Here is a 19,688-nt window from a genome sequence, read left to right on the forward strand (position 1 = left end):
ATAAATCAAATGCACCACTAAAAAAATACTTAATAGGTAATACGTAATATTTTTTGTGCCATTTTTGGCCTTGCCCAGTCACCATTCTGCTATCAAGGTGTTTCGGTCGACTGATTTTGTATTTATCTTTGTCACCAACCCTCTAGTGGCCATCGGCAGCACTAACAACAATGACGGATGCTAAAATGAATTAGACAAATTGATTGAGTCTCTCTGTTTAGTTTATTATTCATGCAGATATAAGTTTTCCACTGAGGAAGAGATTAAGAGAAATCGTTGTTTGTGCTCAAATTGTTGTTTTTTTATTTTCTTCTCTTGGGAAAATCATTGTTTATTTTTTTCAGCGTTTCTACCTAAAGGTTGAATGAGGTTGTATGGTTTCAAAAAGAGGGTGGATTTGAGATTTGCCGGTAACTGTCACACAAATGACGAGAAATGCACCGAATGATGTTCGACAAAGTAAAAAATTCTGTCTCTCTTTGAATGTTTGAATCTATTTTCTAGTTGTTTAAGAAAGAAAGTTGAACCCTTATTGAGTTGGTTGACTTTAACAAGGAGTTGAGCATTCCTCTCAACCCGTCACTCTTTTAAGGGAGAAATAGTTGCAACAAAAATGCAACAAAAATCCTTTCACTAAATTTCGCAAAGCCAAGTTGGTGTTACTGGGTGAGATGAATTGAATATGGACTTTGAACAGACAACACATCACCCTTATCTATTATCCATTGATCCAGACCTTTCACTCAGTAACAGTTTGCTAGGTCTTACCTTGTATTCTGAAAGAAAAGCAGAAGAGAAAATCCATTATCATTCATGTTAACTGTGGCGTTCGTTGTCACCTCTTTCCATCATTGTATACACTCTGAGTAACATGCATCGGGGCGGGAGGTAAATGAGGAGAGAATAAGCAGATTTAAGCTGTACAATAGTCTTACCTCTGATCTGCCAGTTAACTGCATTACTGCTGTCATACTGGTAATAATCTGCACCAGCGCTCCCAGGCTGCCAGGACACAAGAACAGTTTAGCAAACATGGAGCGAGAAGATGCATTTCATCCTTATAATGGAAGATCAAGCAAAGTAGAGAGAAGTCATAAAATATTGTATAAAAAGCCCCATCAGTGAATTTATCACACCGACTAATGTTATAATAACAATATCAAGTTGTTAGTTACTGTCTCATGAAGGACTAAAGCTTACAGTTTAGTGAGTGGCCATACCTGTCTTGCTCTCTCTATCTCACACACACACACACACAATGAGTTTGCATGATTGCTTACCCTGTTTAGTCCATTCCTGCGGTAGCCTGGCAACGAGGATGATTTGGCAATGTATGAGTCTGCAGGAACAAATACAAACACATAACCACAAACAACAAACAAGGGAAATATGCAAAATGATACAAACGCACTCGATTTGGCGTGCAGTATCTCTTTATACTGACAGTTGCTGAAGGATTAGAAAAGGGTTTCTAACATCTTTGTCATGCAATTTCTGTGAATATCACACTGGGGAAACGGTTTATCCTATTTGGTACAAGAATTGAAAAAAATAATACTGGCACTGCTTTGTAAACCTCAAGGCTCCCACTGCCTCTTAAACACCCACCTGACTGACTCCCGGTAAAGAAACGTGACTCTGATCACATACAGATTGATATTTCAGTCATTTTGATGTACTGTTTCATCCTCTGGTTAAATACAACTTCATAAAATACAAATAAAAACTGCATCTACCTGCACATTCACAAGCGTATGTGTATTGCTGCTTCCCGTCATAATTTTACATTTTAATATGAACACCATCACATCAAAATGAAATCCATATTTCTGTTGTCGTTCCTCCAGCATGGCCACGCCTCTCTCGTGACCATTAGTAACCACCAGCATCCAAGCATCCATTGGCCCGCCCTTATATGTGTTGTGCAGCAGAGGGCAGTGGAGTCACACTGATCCCCCTCAAGTTATTCTTCAGTCTCTCATTTCTACTTTCACTTGCCTTATCTTCACTATGTGCCAGGTTTTTACTCTTCTTTTCCCCACCCTCCCTCTCTTTTGCTTTCTTGCTCTTCTCTTTCTCTCTCTCTTGTTCACTCTCTTGTTGAAGGGAATTAAATTACACAGCGATGTCAAAAGCGATGTCAAAGAGCCAGGACGAAACACCGCGATACAGTTGAATGCCGGCTGGTGCAGAGCTACTGTACAGCATGACTAATATAATGGGTTTTATCATCTCCAACTCTCTCTTTCTCAACTGAGGAAAAGGTCTCATAGATTAGTTATTGGGTGTGTCTCGGAAATATGGTTGTTTCATCAGCCATGTGCCCTGATGCCAAATGGTGTGAAAACTAATAGCCTAAGCATCTCATTCATCAATTGATCATTCATCATTTATAGCACAAGTGGCGGCCTATAATCTCTGCTGCCATTTAAATCATCGCTGTTATGGGGTTTGGAGCAATTTGAATTGACACATTTATCAGTTATTCTCTTCTAATGGCACAACAGTGGCCTTATATGACAGTGTGCATGCACAATAATGCAATTTGGAGGCCAAGTTGGGATGTTATTGGGTTAAAATCCATGCAACAGCAATAAAAGAGTGTGAGGGGGGGCGGGGGTGGGGGGGTCCTGATGAACCACTCACCGCTGTCTGCACTGTGAACAGACCTGGGAGCTGAGGACAGAGTGACAGCGGAGGGAGAAAACACACAGGACAGTATATTAGTTTCATCACGATACGCCTTAGAAATACAAAATCTCTTGTAAGTGAAGCCTTGTGTCTTGAGCCCAAAAACTCTGTGGTATTAATCTCAAGGAAGTGAAGTTGCTTACATGATGTGTGCCAAATGAGCAATCAGCTGGTGTTTCCTGACCACTGTAACTGCCCCTGAAGAAAAGTGGAAGCTTAGATGACCTATACTTACTGTATTTGTGTGTGCACATGGATAGTGTCTGTGTGGTTATGTAAACAAGCACAGTGCGTGAGACTGCGTTAAGTGGAGCTCATAAACCTGTCAAATAGTAAAAGTACGAGGACAAACAGTAAACTGAAACGAGAGCATTAGTTTTCAGTGCAGGGGAAATAAAGAAGGCCAGCTGTTGTGGGACATCTATAAAACATCAGCTGTGTGAAGATATGCCCCTGATCGCATCAACACGCAGGCAAATCACCATCACGACCTACACATCTTATAAAATATGAAGCAGCATGGGCTCAGCCATGCAGCATCGGGTCATTCATGTTAAAAATGCATTTGTTTATTGCATCCACCCACTGAACGTCGTCATTTTAATGGACTGTGCTGCAGCTTGAGATTATTTCTTCTCAAGCTAGGTGCTAGAATACGAAACATAACAATATTTTGTTATTATCGTAATTGAGAGGCGGTACTTAGACACAGTGGTGCTTTGAAGTCAATCCTAACTTTAGCATGCTAACCTGCTCACAATGACAATGCTAAAATGGCAATGTTTGGCAGGTATAATGTTTACCGTGTTCACTATCTAGTTTAGCGTGTTAGCATGCTAACATCCGCTAATTAGCACTGAAACAAAGTACAGTTATTTAAAAAGCAGGTATTTAGTCATAAACCATGTGTGTACCAAATTCCATGGCGATCCACCCAACAGTCTTTGAGATATATCAGTTCAAACCACATATATGAACGTGCTGTTTGCACTAGAGGAAGTGTCAGGGGATCGCAAAAGTCAGTAGGATTCATCCTCTGGGGACCGCGAACGTGTTGAGACATTTCAGTCAGAAGAGGTGGGCCGACTGACTGCCATTGCCATTGCCATCCCTGGAATGAAGCAACATCCGTTAGTCAGTCAATTATTTAGTAGGAGTTTGAGGGACATCTATTAAACGGTGGAAATCCCATTTTGGAATTAGCCTCCTATGAAGAATAGATGAGCACACACCTCTCAGTATTTTTCTAATCAGTATAATAACAGCAGACTATAAAAACCCAAAGTGATTACACAGCAATGAACACCCACGTTATCAACACCTCTCTCTGTCGGACCTCCCTGTGCACATAGCTAATTTCCCTCTCTCTCCTCCGCTCTCTGACCCCGATTCACCCCTTTGGCTTCATGTCATACATCTTCTCTGAAGCAGCTCCAAATTGCTTTAGCTCCTCACTCCCTCTCTCTTTTGAATTTAATTCACTCTCTATCTCATTCGCTCTCTCTCAGGCTCTCCTGTTATAACACCCTCCCTTTTATTCCCATTTGACCTCCACCTAAACACTCTCTGTCTTTCTTTCTCTGAGTCTCTCCATCTTTGTCTCGCCCTCACTCGCGCTGAATGCAATGAGGAATGGGATCAATGGGAGAGTTATTACAGAGGTGGGAAACTCCCCCGACTACAGCTCGCTCAGCATCACAATAAGACACACTTTCATCCTCCTGTAAAGGTGACTGTATTCATTTCCTAACCTCTAACCTTCACCACAGCAGCCAAATCATCACCATTAACTGAAACCTGATCCTAATTTCAGCCGTGAACCTAAAGCACAGTCTCGAAAGTCAGTGCTTTACAGATGTATACATTACGTTATTGACAACCGCTTTTCATAGCCGAGCCCACCATCGTTCTTTTCTCAATTTCTCAACATCTATTTTTTTGTTGTTGCATGAATGTTGTAAAGACATTCATGATTCCCGGAGGACGCACCCTGCTGACATTTGGTGCTCGCTTGACTTTTCCTGTAGCTCCTCCACGAGGAAAATGACAAAAAAAGGCAGAGACTCACAACCACAGACTTACAGCCATTGAGGGAGCCGTATCCCAGATGATTCAGCGCCTCCCTGCTGCTACAGCGGGAACTGCGTCTGCTCCCCCACTGGTCATTGTCGTGACAAGCTGACCGCGCTTTCATCTCCTCCTTCAGGATCATCCTGCCAATTCCCTGTGGGGAGGGAAGGGAGAGTAGAGGGGAGGAATAGAAGGATGGGTTAAATAAAGGGGCCAGAAAAGAAGGTGGGGAAATGGACAGATAGATGGAGCAATAAGGCTTAGTTGAGTGGGATGGATGCATGGGTCCATAGATGGTGGTGGAATAAAGCAGAATGAGACAAAGAAAGGTGATGGTTGCTGTTTGGACAGATAGAGGGATGAATATGAAATGATAGAAGGAGAGAGGAGCATCTTTCTGTATCATGTTCCAGCTGGCGAGGTTGGAAAGAAGCATTTAATTAACTAGCTCATTAAATATTAACACAAATTTTAAATATAAAAAAGGGAGAATCTTCCTTTCTTACCTTGTTTATATTGTGATTCCATCCATCCTCCTCCCCTCCGGATGAAAACCTCCTCACCCTGGAGACTAGAGAGAGAGGTGGGAAGAGTAAATACAGGTTTCTAAGCAGGTGTTTGTGCAGAAGTGTGTGTGTTTCAGAACGAGAGGGAGCCGTACCTTTTGGAGAGCCAGTATATGGGTAATAGTTGGAGTCTGGGTGATAAATGCCGTTACAGTTGGGGGTGGAAAGGCCACTGGAATTGAGGAGGTTCTCATTGGTCTTACTCTTATTGACTGTTGGAGAGGCAGACAAGTCTGAGGGAGAGACGATAAGAGGAAGAGAGAGAGATGAATCGCAGAATTCCTCAACGCAATTTATGATCACAAAACCTTTTTTAACATTCAAGCTGTTCTAGTCTGAAACACATGCACTTGAAATAACAAAACGGCACTGAGAAGGGAAAAGTCAACCATGGGGCATGAATGCTGAAACCTGTTTTGCTTGTTTGTTTGTTGTTGGCCTCTGAAATGATTCACTGAGGTTTTTGTGTCTTTTTGCGTGTGCGCGCGGGAGAAGCAAGACGGCCAAAGTAGCGCATTTACTTACAGAGAGGGGAGGGCTCAGCAGGGGGGAGGAAGGGAGGAGGAGGAGGAGGCATCAAAAGCAAAGGGAACAGAGAACGGAAAGGAGGTCAGAGAAGATGCGATGGGATATGATGCACAACTTCCAGTAAGCAAGCAAAGTTGTCAAGGGTGACGATTTCCTTGTGAGGATGAAAGGACGCAATATCTTGGAGAAAATTGTTGAAGGGGTTTTGTGGCTTTTGTTAGACATTGAAAAGAGCAAGTGGGTGACATACAACAAAGGCCATATTCCAATTGATGCTGTGAGTGCATGAATGTGACTTTCATTCTTTGGACAGTCCGAACTTTCACTGGACACAAAAAAAACAACGAAGCAATCCGTCCCCTTTTTTCTGAGGTCATTTAAAAAAAAGTGTAATCTTTATTTAACATAGACGAATGCATTGATCAATGTTTTAATGGGCAGATAACATGCATACATGTCTCGGGCCGAGGCAGACTCCTACACCCCAATCCTGTTAATATTCTTACATTTAAAACAGATATGACAGAAGCATTAAAAGGAACCAAACGAAGAACTTAAAACCGTTGTAACCATCTGGTTTGTGCGCTACATTTGCTTTCTTTCTCAGTTGTTAACCAAACACCTCCTCGAGTAGCTCTAAAAGGTTTGTTTTTGAGCTGCAGCGAGCTTTGACTATGACATACATTATGGTACTAAATATACAGGATGTATACCCGATTATGGAACTTTGCGTTAATATGAAAACTGCTCTATAAATGATTCGTGCTGTAAATTTAAATTCATCCACAGAGCCCAGATCACAGATTGCCTGCTCAGACTGAGGAGAGAGGTTTGTCAGCACTTTGTAGCTCAGCGTAAATCATCCAGAGGTAATTCTGAGGAACCGTAAGTCTGTTGGATCCGCCATCTGAGCACTGATGGATCACCTACACACTCGGAGCATTTGGCGCTGCTTCTCTCAGTTTTACTTCCCCTTTTGAATCACCAATTGAATATGTAATCTCGCCTCTAATGCGGCTACAACAGCCCAACATCTCAGCTGGAGTTTAGTTTAGTTTTTAGTCAGGTCAGGTTACAGTAATGTTATTATTCCTCAGACAATGAGGGACGTGATGTGTGGCGAACGCCTCAATCTCACCTTTTCTCTACCGTTAAGATACCTCAACTCTTCCGACATTGATTTCTGATGCAGTCCTTTTGTTTAACCAAATTTTAAAAATCCGCCCCGCCTGGAACTCTGGAATTATTTTACTTAAAGGTAACATAAGGTCAGGGATTCCTACGGTGCTAAACACTGAGCAGGCGGCCCACTGTGTTCGTTGCAGCAGAAACACTGAATTTTGTGACATTGACTTTGAATATGGATCGGTCACATCATAACAGATACACTCCCCTTATCAAGGTCAGTATGGGGGCTGATATGAAGTGATAAGAGTCAGTGGGATTTACCTGTTGATCGTACTGTACATGGTGTTTAGGGCTATAACTAATATACTAATACTACTATTTGTGTCATCGCCAATTTCAATTTCTGTTTAAGCCACTTGGTTGCTTCTTTACTACACAGTTTGGACGATGTTTTGAGGTGTTTCTACTTGCAATTCCATTATGGATTAAAATAAGAAGGTTACTCACAAATCAACTCAAATGAACAGTTTAATGCTTACTTATTGTTCCAGTACTGGAAGCACACAGCAATAATCGTAACTTGTACACAGCTGAGATGTATCGAAAACCAACAGTCTAATCCAAGCCGTCAAAAAGGCTGTTTTGAGCTGAACCAACAGTTAAGTGACCTCCTTCCTTCAATAAATGCTGACTAATTAGCTTTTACATACAACCTCAGTATATTTAAACACCAGCATAAAATCCAAAGATATTTCATCTTTAATTGTATAAAACAGAGAAAAGCAGCAAATCCTCACATTTGAGAAGCTGAATCCTGTGAACGGGCAGTTTTCTTCCAAATTCAAATCAAAATGGTTTCAATCTGCTGGTCGGTTAACATGCAACTTAAAAGCATAAATAATAAAACACAGTGGCTGCATCAAGCCTGTGCAGGCTTGTAGACAAAATGCTGTCACTTCCTCTGACTACTTCTCTTTGGATAACTGAATGTCATAAGAAGCACCAGATGTTTGATGTTATCTTTTCTCTAACAGATTCCTTAAGTCAGACAAAGAGAAGCTTGTTTCATACTGAGAAGGCATTGACAAGCAACTGATCAACAGGGAGACAGCCTAACAAAAGCTATAAAAAGCACAACATTGTGAGGAATGGACTAACCTTTTCTTTTATAGATGGGGGGTTTCCTGTAGATGTTGGTTTCCTCGGAAGCTGAGAACAGAAGCAACAAGAGAATGAGTGTGGAGAGCAAAGGGAAGAGTGGAAGGAGAGGAATCTGGATTTCCTTAACAAACCCGTCCCTCCAAATTAGTTGTATACATTTACAGTCTCCTTAACCGTAAAGCTGACAGCACGGGTGATAAACTGCTACAGCGGCGACAGTGCCGTGCATCCAGGCTGATTAATACAGATTCACAGGCTTTATTACTGGAAAGAGCAGCAGATGGCACAGGAACAAAGAAGAGGGAGGAGAGCAGTTGAAGGGTGGATAGAGGGCTGGATGGAGAGGCAGAGGAAAAGATAAAGGGGAAGAGAGGGAGACACTTAGAAATGACAGGCGCATGTCTTGTAGTTCTCGTTTGGTGGGTTATTCTGTACAATCAATCGAGTACTGGAAAAGTGCTACAACAACGCATTACAGTAAATTAAAAAAATAATTGGTGTCAGGAGCTAAAATTAAACAACTACAGCAAAAAAATAAAGCATAAAAACATATTTCCAACTTCTGCACAGAGTGGGCCACTAAATCTGCCAAAGTTAGCGGTCCGACTCCCAACGGGCTGTCCATGCTAAATTTGTAAGCACTCGTGATGCTGTGAGGCACTTTGTATAAAAGCATCGACCAAATAGATTCTGCTCCGTGTTCAAAAGCATGAAGGGAGTGATGTCGCAGGGGCTGGCAAGGAATAACAGCCTGGGAAAAACCCGGAGAGAGGGAACACGCAATGAGAAATAGACTAAAGGCAGGAGGAGGAAATGATGGAGGGAAACCAAATGCACAGTGTGCATTGAAAAGTAAAGGCCTTTTAAAGCGAAGGGGACAAAGACGGAGTGAAGCATTCAGGGAGGAGAGAGGCCGTAACTTGATAAAATGGAGGGTTGATGAAGTGTTTAAATAAAATGAACTGGTATTAGTTGTTACATTAAAGCGCTCATACAAGAGCTCTAGATCAGTAAGATTAATCAGACGGACTCCCCGCGGGAGAACAATGGAATAAAGATAACTGCTGCGATTTCTACACATGGATGATTTCATTTTCCTGAGACGGTGTGGGAAATTTCTGACAATTTCCCACAACCCAAAATTATTCTTTTTCATTTTTTGTCAACAACTAACTTCAGCATCTATAATAATGCTGATGAAAATGTCATATTACCATGGTCAGGTTCAAGGCTCACTGGGAATGAGGTAGTATGTTAGGAGAGTAGCTAGTGTTGATCTGGGGTCAGGATGTGGGTCAAGGTCTGGGCTCTCAGTATGAGTAAATATTTGGAGGGTGGGTCGGTTACGATCTGATGTGGGTCATTTCAGGTTAGTAAAGAGGTCAGGGGTCAGCGTTACACATCAGGGCCTACCTGGCACATGGAAATGCTTGGGGGCTTGGAAGGTGGTGGTGGTGGGTGTGGTACACCTGGGCTCAGGCTGACTGTAATAGGGTGAACTCCTGCCACTCTCACTGCCTACAGCCAGCGCAGCCAATCACAGTGAGGGAAACCAAAGCATGAGCAACAGAATGGCCCACGTCCCCAAACAGACAGAAAGACAGATAACCTGAAGAATTACATGTATGTGAGCGTGCGTGTTTTTTCGTGGGACGGGACACGACACCCTGTTGCACCCACTCAAAGAGAGTTAGTCAGTCTTTCCAGTTAGGAAGCTCATATTCTCTGTGTGCATGTGTGTGTGTGTGTGTGTGTTGTATGTGTGTCTCAGCTTGAGTGGGCACATTACCGGGGAGATAATAATGCAGTGGGGAGCCTCCGCGGCGACTGTGTGTAGGGGAATCAGTGAAAGCGGAGCTGGAGGAACGCCTCGTTCTCACCTCCAAACCATCCAATAGATCCTGTACACACACACACACACACACACACACACACACACACACACACACACACAAAGACCTTTAATTTTGAAGCAGCCATACTTTAAAGGGATAGTTTGACATTGACAATACGCTCATTCACTTTTTTTGCCAACAGTTAGATGAGCGATACCACCCTCACGTCTGTATGCTGTATATGAAGCTGCAGCAGCTGGTAGCTAGCTGAGCTAAGCTGAGCATAAAGACTGGAAACAGAGGGAACCAGCCTCGCTCTGTCTGATCTACCAGCAGTTCAAGACATTGTATCATATTCGTCTGATCTACACAAAAACGGAAATGTGTAAAACTGTTTAATGAGTGCTGATCCCTGCTGCAGATAGTTGATCCATCACAATCAACTGTAACGTTTGTAAATCTGCATTAATTTGCCTCCAATTACGTTGTTTACAAGTACAGATTACTTTAAAGAAAACCTCTGGAATAAGTTGGATGGACTACTTACATGAGAGTATGTTGATAAGGAGCCCAATGACTGGATGAGAAGAGACAAATATATTTGTTATGACTATGACACCAAAAACTATTGGTCAATTTCCTTCCATCTGCCTTTTTGTCAGAAGAAATGTAACTCAGAATAGCCCACTGTAACTTTCATGATTGATTGTGTGTGTGTGTGTGTGTGTGTACCTGTCCGCAGCTGTATCGCTCCAGAGTGTCATCTGAGAGGTGTGTGTGTGCATGGTCAGCCTGATAAGGGATGATGTCAGGCCTCTGGATGTCATATATGGCTTTGACCCTGGGCAGAGCTGCAAGCTGCTTATAGTCCAAAATATCCGCTTTAGACTGGAAGAGAGAGAGAGAGAGAGAGAGAGAGAGAGAGAGAGAGCGAGAGAGACGGGGAGAAAAAACATTGTATAAAAATAAATCTTGTGCATACAAAAAGACATACACAAGCAGGAATCAAAGTGGACAAACAGAAACTACAGAGAGGGTTACTTTAAAATACCTGAGGGCACGTTTAATGACAATTTAAAAACAGCTTAAGACCAATCTCCATTCAGAAAGGTCATACAAAATGAATAAAAAGTTCCTAAATTGAGTAAGACCCATAACTAAGGCTTTACGGTGCTGCAGACACCCCAGTGTTAAAGCACATATGGTGAAGCAGAGAGGACAGACCTGTGGCCCAACAAACCAGAGAGAGATAGATGGGAGACCGAAAGAGCTTTCAGGGACTCTTTGTGCTCCTGTCATGTCGGTTATATTTTGATTGAAAGATGTGACAGCTGAGGGCGTCACCACAGCATTGTTGGCATAACCATGGCGATGGCGGTACTTACACAGACGAGCCGGTGAGGAGAGCCGAGGAGAGGAGACGAGCCTGGAGGAGAAATGGACGCCGTCTCAGAAGTGCGTCTCAGCTGGTAGGACAGATAGAGATAAGAGAGTCAGAGCAAGTCTGAGGTCAAAGTAAAGCTAGTACAAACACAGCTAGTGCAACTACATAAAGATGTACAACAACAACAACAACGACGACGACAACATTACACCTATCTAAGTACTTGCTGTCAGGTGAGTCTTTCCCATGTAAAATCCTGCACACACACACGCTACACGACTGTCTTTAAGTCGTTGTGGTTTTCAAACTACATGACTGACCTGGGACACAGACTACGGAATCTTTCACTGGGAGGAATCCCTGGTGAGGTCTCCAAACTATGTTTTGTCAAGAAAACAAGTGAGAAGGGAAACGGGCGAAGTCATGCTTGTTGATGTTGTCGTTGGCACACGTGTTCACATAGCAGCCTGTTTTCACATGTCTTTACTATTTCCCTCACGTAGATCAGCCACTGTGTTGTGTTTGTTCATGCAAACATCCAGCAGCTGTGGAGCAATAACAACTTTGGTCCTTGTTGCAAATAGAGCGCATACAGTAAAGTTCCTCGGCCAGCGTTTACTTCCATTGGCTCTCATTGGCTGTAGCTGCCTGACAGACTCCCCTACAGGTACAGATATTTAGCATGCTAGTTATCTAGAATGTGTCTGTGATGCGTCAGCGAGCCTCTCAGCTGGAGTCTTTGAACAGTTCACGAATGGTGCTCAAGCACCGATCATGTAGTAGGAACTGGGCATTAGCAACAGCAGTTTGTTGTAAAAAAAACTTGGGTAAGACTTTATTTGAAATGTGTCATGAACTGCAAAACCACCACTTATTGAGTGTTATTTTTCATAAAAAAGGTTACAAGTTGTTAGTAAAAAGAACAACAACATTTTAGCTGAGACAGCAAACAGAGCCAGTCTCTTGCTCCCATACAAGTGGCAAAGGCCTGAAAAGCAAGATAAAAACAATATTGCATTATTCTGGAGAGCCTGGTCTTCGTTAGTTTCTTATAACGCAAAAAAAAACATTTTAGCTTGAAAACCAAGAATGAGAAATTTCAGCCACGGAGAGAAACAAAGAGAGGGCAGAAACAGAAATAGAGAGACATGGCAGGGGGTTGTGGGTATTTTGAGTATTGCTCACCCTCAGTTTTCTCTCCAGCCGAGCTGCTTCTTTGCACATGGGGTGCCAAACCTCTGAACCTGCACACAAACACATACCATTTTAGCTCAGTTTATTTTGTTTTGTGTGTGTGTGGGCAGCTGCCATACAGTTTTATGGGATCCTATGAAGAGCAGATCAGCCTCCTTTAAGTGCATCAACATCAAATAGCACACACAGGAGGCGGCGCATGAGGCTGTGGAGGCAGTTTGTCTGGTCTGAGGACAGAGGATGTAAGTCTTCTTGTCGCCACACACAAATAAACATAGAGGAAGACAGAGACAGAGAGAGACAGAGACAAAGAGAGAGAGACAGAGACAGAGAGAGAGACAGAGAGAGAGACAGAGAGAGATTTTAGCCATGCTTAGCGGAGTGGTTTAAGTGATGGCAATGTCGTTCAGTCCACCATTTTCTTCCGGACAGAAAACATCATGAAATTCTGTTCAGACATTCATGGTCCTCAGATGATGAATCCTACCAACTTTGGTGATCCGCGGACCTTTCCTCGAGCGCCACCATGACTTCTACATGGTTTTGAGTCAAATCTCTCAACAACTATTGGACATGTACATGATACAACATGCATTGGTATAAAATTGGGTAATTCAGCGTAATTGTAATAGCTTTGGTGATATCTTAACTTTTCTTGTAGTATCATCAACAAGTCAAAATGTCCTTTTGTCCAACACTTTTGGACAGAGGACTAAGGATTATTTTGATTAACCGGGTCATATTTTCTTGAATGAGACGTTGCTGTTGAGTTTTTCAAATGTATTTTCTTGGCGCTTTGAGCGCCACGAGCCGAGTGCCATACAGTCCCATTATATTCGAGAGAAGGCCGACATCCATACGGCTGATATCTCCAACACTTGGCAACTCACACCGAAAACTATCTAGATTGATTAAAAGCATGACAGCTAAGTGGATAACATGCATTTTGGATCTTTGGGTGAGTGCTAAACTAAGATCGTGATCATGGTTAACGTCACACTTGCGATACATCATAATGTTAGCATTGACACTGTGAGCCCGTTAGCATGCTGACGTTAGCATTTAGCTCAAAGCACTGAAGGACAATTAAGTTCTAACTAACTAAATGACTCTAAAGAGAAATACAGCCCAGATAGTGGACCATTGTGTTAAAGAGACAGTGAGCAAGAACGAAAAAGACATACAGAGAGGGATGAGTGGTGTACCATTACAGTATGTGCAAAATCAAACATTCAATCTCCTTCACTTCCAGTCTTATTATTTATTTTTTAATTCAGAAATGCACATATATTGCATACCCTGTGCATAACCATATGCTAAACAGAACCACTGCTTTGACAGCATTGTGCTTTAACAGTCGACCCCCCAAAAAAATGTTTTTGAATTGAACTGAATTGAACAATAACAAGAGGTGGCCTAAATGAAGAGAGACAAAAGAAACAAGGAAGAGGACATTTTACTTTTGAGCAAAGATAAAGAGGGAATGAATGTTCGCTCTGAGATCGTATTCATAATCATAAACCACTAATGTCAGGAAGCTATATGCATGTGGAGCTGATAGTGATAATGACAGTAATATATCCCCTTTGAACACACACACACACACACACACACACACACACACACATACACACACACACACACACACACACACACACACACACATTTTCTCAGGCCTTGGGGCAACGCAGGAACCGAATGGACTCAGTTAGCTGATCATGACTCTAATATACAACTCCTATCAACACCATCAATCTAACCTGCACACACACACGCGCACAGATACACAGAGACTACACACACACACACACACACACATACACCCACACACAAAATCAATACTGTAGACAGGAACCATGCGTGGTGATTCAGTGCACCCACGTCCCACCCACGCTCCTCAACCCTGCTGCCGAACAGATGTATGGCCTTGGACTTGAGATCCTTTATCTCCTGGATGAGGAGAATCTAAACGGTGCGGAGAAAAGGAATTAAATCCGAAACAACAGCGCTGCACATCAGTTCTGAGAAAATTAGCTGCCGGAAATTTGTCTGACTTTTATTATTTACTTTTATTAACTTTATGCAAAATGAGGTCAGTGGACAAAACTGGCCCCCTTATGTTATATTCAAAGGGGATGAATGCAGCCTGTGGAATCTAGGGAAGCAATATTGACATTTGTGCTTGTGTCATTTGAAATTCTAATGCTATAAAGCAGCAGATATTTCAATGGCCTCAGGAGTTTTGCTTTCTGCTGAATCATGCTGCCATGAGAAACACTAATGTTACCAGTCAGATATGTACAATGATTACTTCCATTCTTTTAACCTCCTGATGTCTGTTGCCCTTCTTTTTTTAATATTTAGACTTTATTGAGAGAGTAAGAAAAGAGGTAAAGGTGCATAAATGCACTTAAGCTACATTCAGTTTCTACTCGACTCGGCCTGAAACGATTAGTTTGAAAGAAAATTACCTGATAACAATTATGAGAATCAACGAGTCATCTGAATTCCTTCTTAAGTAGAAATACATTTGATATCGTTACGTTTTACATTTCTTTAGAATGAAAATAAGCAATTATACAACATCAGTTTGGGCTCTGGTAACTTGATATTGAGCATGAATCCTTATTTTTCATATTTTACAAACAATTAGTGGATCAATGATGACAAAAAATTCAGGCTGCAGTCCGAAACCTGCAGGAGTAAAGCATGAGAGTCAAAATGTTAACCGCCTGAGTGAAACCTACCATGACCTGCTGCCAAAGTTGTGGCAAAATTGTTGAGAAATCCACTGGAAGTGTGACCATTATTTGGACTGAGTGAACTGGACTTTATATAACATACATAGCTTCATTGGATGTTTGTAAAATGCTGAATAATGAAAACACAACCGAGAAAACACTTATCCCTTTTTAGAATTTAAATTAAACATTCATAGTTACTTCATTAAATAGTTCTCCACCCCCACCTCAAACACACACACACACACACACACACACACACACACACACACACACACACACACACACACACACAAACACACACCACTTCTTATTCCAGACGTGTATCATGAGATTGATTGCATGTGTGTGTGCGCATGTGTTGTGCGTGCGTGCGTGTGTTGTAGTCTAGTGTGTCTCACGAGGGTGATTGCTCAGCCGTCCAGCATGTCTGAAGTCATCAAAAGGAGTGAATGTAACCTTGGGGCAGCTTTCCGGAGCTCAGCACACAAGCAAACACACCTGCATTCATATGCAGACACACAAATGTGCAAACGTGTTTTCAAGCAGATTCACTGGCACGCACGGAAAAAGAAAGCTTGCATCTATTTTCGGGCATAGATTAATACACACACGGACTTCAGTTACAATATGCAAATTCTTAGTTTTACTGTTGGTTGTGAGCAGGTGAGCAGCAGAATGTCAATGAGTGTGTCAACCTGTGTGGCGACTCTGTGTAACCACATGTTACGGTACAGTAGCTCTACCTTTAATCTGGATTCAGCTCAGTCAGGCTAAATCATCTGTGTATGTACTATTTGAATTTCTTTTTTTACATTTCCCCCTCATCTTAAGGAAACACTTGTGCTCTTATTGTCATGTGTGACCTGTTTGCACAACCATATCTGCTTCAGTACAGTATGTTCATTTGCATTAACATCATGTTTTCAGAGGAATGCTGCTCATTTTTCTTCAACATATCAGACATTTTGACATTGTACCTATCTGCAAAAATGTTCACAGCCAACATTTTCCCTCATTCCTCCAATATAAGCATGTATTTAAGCTTAACTGTGGTTGAGGTATGGCTAAGATTAAGGTCAGGGCACTTAATGATGCCGTTTAATCATAGTTTTGCAAATTATATGTAGCGCCATATAAATATTATGGCCGACATTACGATGCATTTCCTCCTAAAAGTAATTGCTAATGCAAAACAGCTGCTCTCAGAGTAATTTGTAGGACATTTGGTTGGTTATTAAGCAAAACGCATATAAATGCAAGTTTGTCCCACATGGTCAAGAAGGGTTGCCAGTTCCTCATGTCAACCTGCATGAAGGCATGAATAAGCGTATTACCTTTAATCACTATTATCTAATTTGTAAAAACAGAAGCTCCTGGATGATTCAATTTCAACTTCCGGCAAAGTCGGTTTCATTCGGATTAATTCTGTCAGGGGCGGCGCAGAGTAATGGACACAGCAGAGGCGAAGGTTGAGTGGTAATTGACTCCAACCTTTGTGTGTACAAAGAAAACATCAGCTGAGGGACGGCGTGTGCATGTGTGTGTCTTTACCACTGAGTGTGGTATATGTGAGATCAATAAGCTATATAACGGTGCTTTGTTAAAAGCAGTCACTTATCAGGTGGCCGTATATTCTACAGCTCTCTAACTCTTTGACACACACACACACACACACACACACATACTGGCCATCTGGATACTTTCAGGGTTCATCTAATTCAATTTCTATGCCTGTAAGCTGTATAAATGCATATTGGTTTTCCATATATTGTACAATTTGTCAGGTGCTCCCCTCCCCTCCTGCACCTGTAAGGTACATTTCCTCTCCTTCCAGGAACATCATGTGACAGCGGGCACACCTGGCACAGCTGGGGTGGTATCGCTTCCCTCCAGCCTAGAGGAGAAGAACAGGAAAGGAAAGGAAAAGTGAGAGGAAATAAATAAGGCAGAGAGAGAGAGAGAGAGAGAGAGTGACTACAGCGGATGACACAAATGAGGAAACCAGAACAAAGTGTGGTGATAAGAAATGGAGAAAAAGAACGAGGAATGAAGAGAGAGGAGAGGCGCGATAAGAAATAGAAAAAAAACCCAGGAATGAATAGGGGTAGAGGAGATGGGAGAGTGTTGCTTTGTTGGTTTTGCAAAGCTGCTTCGTCATCAGTCAACACTTCAGACATTTAAAGAGGGACAGCTGTGTTTTTTCGCAGCTTTTTATAGACGGACACACGCACACACACACACACATACTGGCACACAAACCTGCACTTTCCTCCACAAAGACGAAAAATATGCACATTCTCCCAACATTGTTCCCATCTGTCTCAAGCATACACACACATGTCCACACGTGGAAACGTGCACTCACCTCAAGTACTCTGCCGCTGATGTACCTGTTACAGCTGTCACACCTGATCCCAAACTGAGTGTGGTAGTCAGTCTCACAGTAAGGTATCCCATCCCTGATGGGGTGAAAAAATAAATGAAATACTCTCACATTGAATTCCCCTGCTGGCTTTGTGCAACTGTTCCACTGTTATTTATCCTGTAACACATTGCTTTTTGATGCAAGATTCAGCTACATGAGTCAACTGGAGCAAAAACAAAGATCTTTCATTGTGACTTCTGTGTCTAGTTGATTAAAAGACTGATGGAATAACTGTCGGTTATTGTCTTGCCAATAAATAACGGATATACACAGGTGATGGCGAAACATAAATCCTACTTTTGCCACAATAAGAGTACTCCAAGTAGCTTTCTGAAAGCACACTGGTCACAGTGGAGAAAATATTTGATATTGGCTCAAACATAACTACAGTGGAGACTGTACATAAGGGGGATCAAGCCACCTACTTGCTGATGTACTCTCCAGTGAGCGCACAGCCGCACGTTCGGCATTTAAAGCAACTGACGTGCCACTGTCTCTCCAGAGCCAGCAGAGACTGACCCTGTTTGATCTCCTCGCCACAGCCGGCACAGTCTAGAGGAGCGGAGAGGAGAAACAGGAAATGCAGCGATGAACACAAAAAAGAAGATAAGATCAGCTTCAATATTCTGAGCTTCCACTCAGTCCTCGTCTCTCTGCTCTGCCAAACTCTCATCCCTTCTCTCCTCCTTGCTCTCTCCTCCTCGTCCCTCTTTCCTGTCGTTATAGTCACACTGTCTTTGCCAGATGGAGCTACAAGAAGCAGGCTACAAGACCACCTGGAGCAGCAGGCCACCTTTTGTGTGGGTGCGTGTGTGTGGGTGTGTAGCTGCAGGGGGATGTGTGTATGTTTTGCAACGTTCAGAAGGTGGACAGTGAACCTCTTCTGGGGTTTTTTTTTTCCACCTGTTGGGGAGAAAACGGTCTTACATGCTGGATGGAAGAGTTAGATGTAGGTCATTTCAATACTCACTAAGGCACTTAATGTGTATTATTCAGAAGGTGGAAATAGTCACCAACAAATACGTTCTTTACTCCTGTTTGATTCATGTCAGCTAAAAACTGCAGTGCAAGGGGTGTTGTAACACATAACCTTTTTAAAGAAAAATGAAACTTCATATCTGTGAATAGTTCTGAAAGATCTTTGTCTGTAGTACAAACCAGTGCTGTAGAACTCTAGATCGATCTGGAGGTTTTTTAAAAACGTCTCAGCCTCGTCTCGGAACCAACCGCATTTTTACTCAGTCTTGTCTCGGTCTCAGAGAAAGAGGGCTTGTGATTTTGAAATTACCTATGTGTCGTCTAATTTATTTATTACAATCAGTACTGTGAGTGATCATAGAAAACAAAGGAAAAAGCCCCACACATACAATTTCCCTCTGCAATACCTTTTGATTATTTGTCATGGTACACGCATATACACACACACACACACACACACACACACACACACACACACACACACACTCTGTGGGTGTTTGTATGGGGATGTGGATCTCTCAGATCTTGACTCGGTCTCGCTCTGCCTTGGTCTTGACTCGGTCCCAACCCCTCAAAGTCTTGATGTTTTCTTGGTCATGACTCAAAATGTGAACTGAATTGATTGCTGGCAAGTAGCTATGGTACCACAGACGCTTTAAAAACAAAACACAACTTCACTTCATGCATTGTTTGTGTATAACTGCACAGCTTGTCATGAATGATCCCTTATACAGTGTATTTAACATTCAAAATTAAGAGTATAAGTATGGTGTGGTTTGCATGTGTGTGTGTGTGTGTGTGCATACGTTTGTGTGTGTTTGTTTCTTACAGCTTGGTCCATGGACCTTGACGGGCTTGTCGCTTTTCAGAGTGTGTGAGCACTGCTGACACACACACTTCTTCCCACAAAAGGTCACCCTGTCTCCAATTGGGAACGGACTCCTGAAAACACACACACAGAACATTCCAGTAAAGCTATGCAGA

At 42.3% G+C, this 19,688-nt stretch overlaps 1 protein-coding gene across 1 annotated transcript in view; it reads right to left on the bottom strand.

Annotated features, from left to right (window-relative positions):
- LOC142960362 (actin-binding LIM protein 3-like) overlaps positions 1 to 19,688 on the bottom strand; it is a 34,583-nt gene that overhangs the window by 539 nt on the left and 14,356 nt on the right. Inside the window, exons 4-21 of the mRNA XM_076102173.1 lie at positions 19,534 to 19,646; positions 18,152 to 18,278; positions 17,667 to 17,760; positions 17,108 to 17,195; positions 12,549 to 12,607; positions 11,365 to 11,445; positions 10,712 to 10,867; positions 10,527 to 10,556; positions 9,934 to 10,045; positions 9,558 to 9,662; positions 8,142 to 8,192; positions 5,423 to 5,560; positions 5,268 to 5,332; positions 4,774 to 4,915; positions 2,647 to 2,676; positions 1,281 to 1,339; positions 936 to 1,002; positions 769 to 776 (exon numbers count right to left, since the gene is read on the bottom strand). Coding sequence (XP_075958288.1) covers positions 769 to 776; positions 936 to 1,002; positions 1,281 to 1,339; positions 2,647 to 2,676; positions 4,774 to 4,915; positions 5,268 to 5,332; positions 5,423 to 5,560; positions 8,142 to 8,192; positions 9,558 to 9,662; positions 9,934 to 10,045; positions 10,527 to 10,556; positions 10,712 to 10,867; positions 11,365 to 11,445; positions 12,549 to 12,607; positions 17,108 to 17,195; positions 17,667 to 17,760; positions 18,152 to 18,278; positions 19,534 to 19,646 — 1,525 coding nt within the window. The remainder of the gene's footprint in view (positions 1 to 768; positions 777 to 935; positions 1,003 to 1,280; positions 1,340 to 2,646; positions 2,677 to 4,773; positions 4,916 to 5,267; positions 5,333 to 5,422; positions 5,561 to 8,141; positions 8,193 to 9,557; positions 9,663 to 9,933; positions 10,046 to 10,526; positions 10,557 to 10,711; positions 10,868 to 11,364; positions 11,446 to 12,548; positions 12,608 to 17,107; positions 17,196 to 17,666; positions 17,761 to 18,151; positions 18,279 to 19,533; positions 19,647 to 19,688) is intronic.

This window comes from Anarhichas minor, unplaced genomic scaffold, assembly GCF_050575085.1.
Source record: "Anarhichas minor isolate MPS153535 unplaced genomic scaffold, ASM5057508v1 ptg000027l, whole genome shotgun sequence".
NCBI classification, from domain to species: Eukaryota; Metazoa; Chordata; class Actinopteri; order Perciformes; family Anarhichadidae; genus Anarhichas; species Anarhichas minor.